Raw genomic sequence first — 10063 nt, 5'->3', positions numbered from 1 at the left:
CAGCCTGATCCCATGGCATAGGACCTTAGTCAACCTTCAGATTCAGACCTGCAACCCCCAGCTCCCAGGATTTCTCCAAAGGAAGAATCTAGCTGGTTCCTATTCTAGTAATTTCTCTGCCTGGTTCCTCTCCCTGTGGTGATGCCCCTCCGCCTGCCTTCTGCGTCCGCCTACTCACCTCTAATTAGAAATGCCAGGAGAGCCATTTTGAGGGAGGTTTATTCCCCCAGCACCCCCCGAAAGACATTCCCCTTAGGGATGGAAGCCCCATAGAGGAAGGAGGAGACAGGTTGGCTCTATGTGAGGCAGGGCTCCCCAAGACTTTCAGAGAACGGGGGGGGGGGCTCTGAGGGGTACAAGGTGAGGGGGTTTCTGTAGGTGTGTGAACAAGAGTGGGATGGGGGAGGCTGAGGTATGAGTATGTGTGGATTGCAAGTAGGGACCATTAGTGTGCCTGGAAAGCTGTGAGTGGGGGGCATGAGTCTACACAGAGGGCTGTGTGTGGGGGGCATGAGTCTACACAGAAGGCTGTGAGTGGGGGCATTCATGTGTATGGAAGGCTGTGAGTGGGGGGCATGAGTCTACACAGAGGGCTGTGAGTCGGGGGCATTCATGTGTATGGAAGGCTGTGAGTGGGGGGCATGAGTCTACATAGAGGGCTGTGAGTGGGGGCCATGAGCCTATATGGAATGCTGTGAGTAGGCTGTGTTGGGGGGGTCTATGAGTGTTCATTGTGTATGTATGAGTGAGAGAGGGGGGAACTGGCAGAGAGGGAAAGATGTTCTTGCTGGCTCCATGTGTTTGGGGGCCCCTTCAGGCTTCTATTGTGGGCAGTGACATGTCCCCAAGTAACATCAGAAGATGGGAGACCCAGACCCATGTATCTAGCTTGGAGTAAGCCAAGAAGGATGCCCTCCCCCACTGCACCACAGCGCTGTTGCCAGGGAATCGGAAGGGGCCTCCCTCTAGAGGGAATCTCAGCTTCCGGAGCCCCATTCCTTATATGGTATTTTGCTTTCTTCTGCCAGCTCCTTCTCCTCTCCCCTTCCTCCTCCTCCTCCCTCCCTACTTCCTTCAGTCTAACCTCTTAGAAGTCTTGAAGCTTCTGGTCCAGCTCTGGCTGTGCCCTGGGGCTTCGGGGCTCAGAAATGTTACCTGCACCTTCCACTTCCCTCTACCTCAGCCCAGTGTCTGTGCAGGTTCAAGTGATGCATCAGCATCCTCAGGGCTCTGCAGTCCTGTTCGGCCCCTGACATACAGACAAATGCACCATTGCAGGGGCCCAGAGAAAAGCATTTCCTGCATGGAGTCCCTCACAGAGTTGGACCAGGCTAGGACCTGGACTTTATGACCCTTGGGATGAAGTTAGGCAGGAGCGGTGTGTGTGTGTGTGTGTGTGTGTGTGTGTGTGTGTGTGTGTGTGTGTGCCATTAATCTCAGGCAGTCGAGGATGGATGGGTCTGGAGTGAGGGGTCCTGCCAGACTCTTCTGTGGTTGCATACTGTGTAGTCAGGTCGGACAAGGGTCAAGATGGAGACATTAATGATCCAGAGGGGTGATGTCCAGCTGCCGCCTAAGAAAAGAGATCATGAGACCTTGAAGGCAAACATCCCCCGCCCCCCCCCCCGCCCCCGCCATCCTTGCTGCCCAAGACTAGGTAGAGGGTGTCTCTGGCCTCCCATGGTCCCTCCTGTCCCAGAGCTCCCGGTGGGAGGCGCGCAGCAGAGCAGATTAGTCACTCCGGGGCGAGCCGGCTGTGAAGGGGCGGGTCCTTGCGGGCACCCGCCGGAGAGAAGCGAGTAGGCGCGGGGGGAGGCGGGGCCTGCGGCAGGAGAGGGCGCGGGCGGGCGCTGGCGCGCAGCCTGGGCACCGCCAATGGGAGCCGAGGCTCAGCGAGCTGCCGCCCACGGGCCCCGCGCAGCATAAAGAGCCGGAGGCAGCGGCTCCAGTGCAGTGCTTGGGCGACTAGTCCTCCCGCAGCTGCAGTCTCCGGGCCTCACCAGCTCCGGCGCGCCTGCCACTCTCGCCGAGTTCCGCGCATCACCTCGCACCTGCCACTGCCGCTCAGCGCCCGCCGCTGCCGCCCGCTCTGCTGCCTTCCCGCTTCTGCCCCAGAGGAGTTCGCAGCCTGTCCGGAGCCGCAATACCTGCGAGCAGATGGAGTTGGACCATATGACGACCGGCGGCCTCCACGCCTACCCTGCCCAGCGGGGCGGGCCGGCAGCCAAGCCCAATGTGATCCTGCAGATCGGTAAGTGTCGAGCCGAGATGCTGGAGCATGTGAGGAGGACCCACCGGCACCTGCTGACCGAAGTGTCCAAGCAGGTGGAGCGAGAGCTGAAAGGGTTGCACAGGTCGGTGGGCAAGCTGGAGAACAACTTGGACGGCTATGTGCCCACCGGCGACTCACAGCGCTGGAAGAAGTCCATCAAGGCCTGTCTGTGCCGCTGCCAGGAAACCATTGCCAACCTGGAGCGCTGGGTCAAGCGTGAGATGCACGTGTGGAGAGAGGTCTTCTACCGCCTGGAGAGGTGGGCCGACCGCCTGGAGTCCATGGGTGGCAAGTATCCAGTGGGCAGTGAGCCGGCTCGCCACACTGTCTCAGTAGGTGTGGGGGGTCCAGAGCCCTACTGCCAGGAAGCTGATGGCTATGACTACACTGTTAGCCCCTATGCCATCACCCCGCCACCTGCTGCCGGAGAGCTACCTGATCAGGAGTCAGTGGAGGCCCAGCAGTACCAGTCTTGGGGGTCAGGTGAGGATGGGCAACCAAGCCCTGGTGTGGATACACAGATCTTCGAGGACCCACGGGAGTTCCTGAGCCACTTGGAAGAGTACCTGCGGCAGGTGGGTGGCTCTGAAGAATATTGGCTGTCCCAGATCCAGAACCACATGAACGGGCCGGCCAAGAAGTGGTGGGAGTTCAAGCAGGGCTCGGTGAAGAACTGGGTGGAGTTCAAGAAGGAGTTTCTGCAGTACAGTGAGGGCACACTCTCCCGTGAAGCCATCCAGCGGGAGCTGGACTTGCCACAGAAGCAAGGTGAGCCACTGGACCAGTTCCTCTGGCGCAAGCGGGACCTGTACCAGACACTGTATGTGGATGCTGAGGAGGAAGAGATCATCCAGTATGTGGTGGGCACCCTGCAGCCCAAGCTCAAGCGCTTTCTGCGACACCCACTGCCCAAGACCCTGGAGCAGCTCATCCAAAGAGGCATGGAAGTTCAGGATGGTCTCGAGCAGGCGGCTGAGCCTTCTGGGACCCCACTGCCCACAGAAGATGAGACAGAGGCCCTCACACCTGCCCTTACCAGCGAGTCAGTAGCCAGTGACAGGACCCAGCCTGAGTAGAGGGGCCAGCCAGGGTCCCTCCCCAGCCTGCCTGCCACACCCAGCCTGTGGTCTTTGCCAACTAGAACTTGAGCTGGGGCTGACTCCCAATAGGGGTGTCCTGTCCAGCCAGACATCTACTCACCCCCTGGCCTGACTCACATACAACTGCCACACAACCATGCTACATGGATCGAACATCTAGAAGCCCCTCTCCCACAGGGTTCCCACCTGCCACTCACCCCTCACCTGTCTCCCCAGTCCCACTGGCCTTACCCTCTACATTATCAGACCATCACAGAACACCCGTGGCTTTCTCATTCTGCTCCAGTGCCCATGTCCTTTGGGTAATCAGGAAATAAGTGTCTGGAAGGCAAAGAGCAATAGGCACCATACCCAAGGGGCACACCAGGGCAGAAGCTAAAGGAGAATCAGTGCCGAGAGAACCTCAACTTCCAGGGATGCAGCCCGCTCCTACAGACACAGCAGATCCAGCTCATACCCTAGCTGCCTCCCAGGGCAACTGGCTGACCTTGGGCAGCATAGCTCCTCTCCCAGGGGTGAGCCAAAGCCACAAATGCAGCTGAAGCAGCAGACCTGACATCATGGAACTTCCTGGCCCCCAGGTGAGCCCTGCCCCATGTATCTTCGAATTGGGGTGGGCAGAAGAGTCAAGTCCATGTTTCAGGAAGCTTTCAAGGCTTCTCTAGCAAATTAGCTGCAAGATGAGATGGGGTGGCATCAGGGTGGGTGCCATTGTGGTGGACACTGGTATTCCAGGGATCGATGAGGGGGCTGAGGAGGGGGCATGACTGGGGGAGTTTGCTGAGCCAGCTCACAGGGACCCTATGCTTTCTCGCCCCAGCAGTGATTCATACCAGTGAAGAAAAGCAGAGCTCAGCTCCATGACTCAGCCGTGGCAAGCAGAGGGTCCCAGAGGGGCTGAGTCCTCACACCCAGCTGAGGCAGCAGCTGGCACCTTCAGAGCCAGGAGAATGATATCAGGTAAGGGAGTCTTGCCTCCTGCCCTGCCCAGGCCCCAGATCCCAGCCAGTCTCCAAATCTCTGTGTTTCCTGAGAAGTCCCTACATGCCCGGGCGGGGGGCGGGGGGCGGGGGGGGCACCTGCTGGGGACAGGGTTCCCTACTATCCTTCCCAGATCATGGGGTGAGCAGTTCTCTAACCACTTTTCTGCTTCCTGTCTCCCTCAGGTCTCAAGGCTGCTGAGAAGTCTTCCTTGCCATGCCTGGAATTGGCAACACCACAGCACCGGCACTGTCCCCTCCTCTCTTGAAGCTGCCTGCACAGAAGTTCCAAGACACTTTCAGGGCAGAGAAAACATTACAGAGAGGAGGTGCCTGGCAGAGGGCAGCACCCCAACTCAGCCTGAGAGCTGGAGGTGAAGACAGGCCAGCGTGAAGCCAGGGTCTGCCATGATGCTCACCCCGCTGGCCACTTGCTGCCCGCCATGAGCCACTGCAGCTTGAGCAGGGTCTGTGCTCCTAGCCCTGTTAGCACAGAACCCAGCTCGCTGCATGGCCATTGGCCCCCTGCCAGCCAGAACCTTGCAGGAGCCTTAAGGCTTGGGCCTCAGCCCAGCCCAGCCTTTCCTCCTGGGCCCTACCTGCCGGTCCAAGCCTAGTCCCAGGAGACGCCAGGCCTTGGCTCCTGGGCTGTACCAGGCACTTCCCTGCCCTGCCCTGATGTTGCCCAGCTGAACCTCATCCATGCCCCAGCACCACTGCCTCGTGCTGGTAGCTGCTTGTGTCTGTAGTCTGAGTAGGCCTTGTTGAGGTTCCCTGTCTGCCTGGTCCACTGGTGTTCCACTGACCAGTTCCACTGAAGTTCTGACAGATCCTCTGCCCCGTGCCCCTGCCAGCCCCATGGCTTTATTTTTGCACATATACCACTACTCATATTCATTTGGCTGGCACAGGGTGTATGAAAGCCCTGGGGACTAGGGAGACACTGAAGATTTCAAGAGAGTATGGCTATCCTCTATTCCCAACAAGCCTTGAAAATGCAACCAGGCCATCTGTCCATACCATCTTACCTCGAAGACAGACTTTTATATAGATATACACACACATATAAGATTTTGTTAATAAAACCATGGAACTTCCTGGAGTCTGTGCTGTTTCTCTGGGGTATGGGCTGGGCTGAAGCAGGACCTCAGAGGAGGCTGCCTTCCTGAGGGTGACTGCTTACGGAGATGCAAGGAGGGGACACAGAGGTAAGGGACAATGCTATGGACCCCTGAGACATCTCTGGAGTGCTTGGCCTGGGAGGCCCTCAGGGCCCCTAGAGGCCAGCCTCATGGCCTCTGGGCCTGGCTCATTCCTGGTCCCTGACCAGCAGGGTTTGTTAATCCTGAGCCAGGGACAGGTTTCTGAATTCCCCAGCTGGGGTGCAAGGTGTGCTGCGTTTCAAGTGATCTTTTTTTGCAGAGTTGAGCTCATTCTAGCTCAGCTTGGAATCTAGGGACAGGGTAGTGTCCTGTCTACAGTATGACAAGTGCCATCTCTCTGGCCTTTAGTTTTCTTATATTCGAAATGGAAAACCATCTTTAAGTTTATCCAGGATTGGGCTCAGGACCTTGGGAATAACCTGTCCAAGGTCTACATAGCCTTCACCTCTGTGAAGCTTCTGTGTCACCTCAGCTGACTGTGACAGGTTACTGAGAGGGAGGGGAAGTGGACTGCAAGGGGCTCAAACCCCATACCAGCTAGGCCTCAGTAAGTAGGGCCAGCAGGAGACAGGGAGAGAGTGGTGGCAAGAAACTGTTTGATTGCTGGGCTATACCATCCTAGTCTAAGTCCATGGGCAGCTGTAACTCAAGCTAGTGTCCTCGGAAGATCACTTACTAGCCTGGAGAGTTTAGGTTTGCTCATTGGCTTTGATGAACACCCTTCTCCCCGCCAACACACACACATGCCACACATCTTGAGCCCAATTCTGAGCTTTCACTGTACTTGTGAGACACCTTTAGAGCATCACAGAATTAGGGTGTGTTTGAATGATCCAGTGGCCCAATAGATCAGCACAACTGCCATGGTCATGTGCAGATGCCCACTGTCCCCTCTGCTGAGGTTCTGCTTCCTGGAGCCCCAGGCAGGGCAACCAGGCTAGCCAGGAATAGCACGGGCCCAGCCCAGTTCAGCTCGGCCCAGCCTGGGAAGAGCTGCACCTGCTGGTGCCTGGAAAAAGCACAGCACCTGCCCAGGGGAGGATAGAGCCTGCCAGACTCTGGGCAGAGGCCTGGGAGGCAGGTTACAGATGGAAAGGAGGAAGCCACCTGCTGCCAGGAAGTGTCGTCACCCTCTGCAGGGCCAGCAGGAGCCACGAGTGCCAGGGAATATGAAAAGCCGCCTCTGCCCTTTCTCCCCTATGTTTCTTTTAAATACTGAAAGTGCTGACAAGAGGGAGGGGAAGTGGCAGAGGTGGAGGTGGGTACCACCACAGAGAAAGGCCTCTTTCTCTTGCTCCCACACTATTGCTCTTGAGAGCCTGGGACCAGATGTGGTTTTCCTTTTAACAAGTTGCCACTGTGATTGACAGATGTTCCAAACACAAGCAATTTGAGACATGGTTCTATTTCTGTACCCAAGGAACAGGCAAAAGGTCCCACGTGGGGTGTGGCAATGGGTCTGGCCCATTCTCCTTTCCCATTCTCCCCGCACTGTGTGCTTGCCTCACTAGCCCTGGCTATACCTACCCATCACAGTAGGGCAGGGAAACTGAGGCAGAGAGAGCTGTGCTTGTCTCACGTTTGGAACTGAGCTGGGCCCATCACAGGGGCTCCAGAATGCCCCTTGGACTCATCCTGTACCTCCAGTTCGGCAGGACTCTGGTCATATTCCGAGGTCATGGCCTTTCTCTGATATCAAGTCAGATGGTGAGGAGTGTGGGAGAGATGAAGGATACCTTTTCAAATGGACAAGGAAGGTAAAAGAGAACTGCTCTGGGCCTGGGGAGAATGAACCTCCCTGGACTTGGATGAGCCCCAGGTAGGGAGGAGTCAGAAGGTCACTCCAAGAGGGGCACCGCACTTTAGACCCTTTCCAGCCTACTGTTTCTCTGCATTGAGTAAGGAGCCTAGAGTCCAAATCACCTACATCCTGTCCTCCAAGCACAGACCGCATTTGAGGATCAATTCCAGTGGCTTGTCGTAGTCCTTACTCCCCTTTTCAAGGGCATATTGAATCTTGGGGTGCCTCTCTCTCAATGAGTATGGGGGCCTGGGGGGTTAATACAAGATGGGTATGTGAGTGGGAACCCTGGGGATGAGGAGGGGAGGGTAGGAAAGAAGGGAGAGCCAAGTAGCCTGAGAATGGGAGAAGGAAAGGAAAGAGTGGGGAGAGCTCCACCTCCAGCCTGAGGAACTTGTCTGGGGACAATGGCAGGTATGCTTTTCCGCTGGAGCCTCCTGTCAGCCTCTCAGCCTACCCTACCAGGGCACAGCATGTGTTCCTTCCCTCAGAATGAGCCCAGGGCAGAAAAGTACAGTGAAGCACTAATGGGAAGAAGCAGTTCGTGTGGTTCATTCCACAAGGCTTGGGGAAGCCAGGGCACTGAAGATGACTGGAGGGCAGGGGCAGTGAAGGGAAGCAGAGGCTACAAGGACACAGACAAACCCCACATCTATGTGGCCTTCAGAGTCAAGGGATATGCGAAGACCAACCCTGGGACTGGCCGTGACAGGACTGTCACCAGACAGTGGAGGATTAGCAGCTGTGGATTCCACCCACAGGCTTCAGGAAACCCACTGTTCACCACAGAGGAAGACGTTCCATCACCAGTCACCTGGGCACCCAGGGTGACCCCACATCTGTTTCCATAGTCAACAGATTGTAGGTTCCTATGTCACCCTGCCACACACACCAAGTGGCATATATTTCTTCCTCTGAGTTTTGACAGCCATACATGTTTCCTGGGTTGGGCAGGTTCCATTTGCCTTGGGCTTGGAAGGTGAATGGAAAAGATTTGCTGAGAAAATGGATGCCCAGAAGTAGCCAAACCCAGGCTTGTCTGTTCATATGACTTTCCTCCTCCCCCTTCCCTAGGGGACTAAGGCTGGATTCTCTGACACAGGATGAGAACAGCGGAGTCCCAGAACAGGAGGCTGTATCTGTCTGTTGTCCTATGCCCCTGCCCTGGCCTGTGATGGACCACAGGTCCCCAGCTTTTAGGGCCTGTCTTGGAGGACCTGTTAAAAATCAATTGCTTCTGCTTGTCACTATTAGGGGTGTGGCAGACACTCAGTGTCTTGGAAGGTGTCACAGCCTGTGGCCAAAGTTTTCCCCTTGCCTCAAAGGGTCAATTCCAAGGTGCCCTCTATGCCAGGATCCTGCCCCAGAGGGCTACATTGAGTCCTCCCTCTCAGCATGGCTTGGGACCTCTGCCTCAATGAGCTATCTGCTGTGGTGGCCCTGCCCTGGGTTCTGCTTTCCTCAAACTCTGAGTGCCCACGGCAGGAAGCAGTGCGTCTGGACTGTTACCATCCCTCTCCCTCTCCCATCTTCCCACACAGAATGCCTCCTGTTCCTCCACCTTGGAGACATACCTTTCACGAGGTCAAGGCACTTCTTGCCACTGCCCACATGGTGGTGTGGCACTCAAGTGAGGACATGTGTATGAGCTTGCTGCAGTTAAACCCACCAAGGGCTCTTCCCACCACCCCAAATGGCCACATGAGGCTGGGGGCAGGTCTTGCTCTAATTGCAGTGTAGCCAGCTGCAGCCTTGCTTTTGAAGTTAGGTCTAAAGGCACATTCACAATGATAGGCCTGTTGGGTCCCTGCTACTGAATGCTCAGTGTCTGGCCCCACCTGCAGTGTCCCTGTGTTGTGTCCTTGTAAACTTGACTTTCTTGCTGTGTGGGGCAAAGCAAGAGGCAGGAGCTGAGTTTGCAATGGTTCTGCTGAAGAGAACTGTTCAGATGGACCAAAGACAGGGCTCTACCTGAGATAACCTGCCTCCTGTTCCCACTGACTACAGCTGCCCATGGAGCCCACCATGGGCCACTCGCAACTCCCACCTGTAGCCAGCTACGTTCTACCTCTGACAGGTCACACACTGACTCCTCATTCCCACAGGAGGAGGTGAGGACTTGCAGGCGCCTCCTGTCTTCCAGTCTGTGTTTGTCTCCTCTGGGGGTTCTCCCACGCCTGCCAGAGTGCCCAGCTTGTGCCCTAGTTTTGAAGGCAAGGGGTGGCATACATTTCCTCTGAGAAGGAGGCCAGGCACCCACTTGGGTGTGGGGGCCCTTATATGGGGGAAACAGGCATAGGACAGGATCCTCTGTCTAGAAGTCCCCATTTCTGTCTGGAGTGACCCCAAGAGCTGAAATGTCTACTCCTTGTGTAGGTGGGGAAACAGAGGCCAAAGACAGGTAAAGAGTAAACCAGTGAACTACAGGGCATCCTCCTGTCTGTCCTCCCCCAGGTCCTACCTTAAAGCTCCTGTCCCTCCTGCCCCATAGAGTCCAAACCAGCAGCCCCTCTGGGCCTACTCCAGAATGATCCCTGCCTAGACCACCACAGGAAACCCTAGTGCTTACCCTAGCCACTCCCTGAGACCTTACTAGGGAAAGCCTGGCCTAAGTATTGGTAGAGGTATCATGGCCATTCTAGAAACTGGCTAGCCTATGCTGTCATGGGCACCGTGTTTGCATAGTGGGGCTTTTTTCACCAAAATCCAGCTCTTGAGAGCTCCATTGTAGGTTTCCTAGGCCTTCC

At 56.3% G+C, this 10063-nt stretch overlaps 1 protein-coding gene across 1 annotated transcript; it reads left to right on the top strand.

Moving 5' to 3' along the window:
• The first annotated feature begins 1968 nt into the window (after positions 1 to 1968).
• Arc (activity regulated cytoskeleton associated protein) lies at positions 1969 to 5449 on the top strand. Its single transcript, XM_027403803.2, has 3 exons — positions 1969 to 3953; positions 4193 to 4332; positions 4539 to 5449. Exon 1 carries the CDS (start codon positions 2158 to 2160, stop codon positions 3346 to 3348), a length of 1191 nt encoding a protein of 396 aa, XP_027259604.1. The 5' UTR covers positions 1969 to 2157; the 3' UTR covers positions 3349 to 3953; positions 4193 to 4332; positions 4539 to 5449.
• The last annotated feature ends 4614 nt before the right edge of the window (positions 5450 to 10063 follow it).

This window comes from Cricetulus griseus, chromosome 2 (assembly GCF_003668045.3).
Source record: "Cricetulus griseus strain 17A/GY chromosome 2, alternate assembly CriGri-PICRH-1.0, whole genome shotgun sequence".
In the NCBI taxonomy this organism is placed as follows: domain Eukaryota; kingdom Metazoa; phylum Chordata; class Mammalia; order Rodentia; family Cricetidae; genus Cricetulus; species Cricetulus griseus.
The sequence above is the reverse complement of the archived record's forward strand: the minus strand, read 5'-3'. Positions and strand labels throughout refer to the sequence as shown.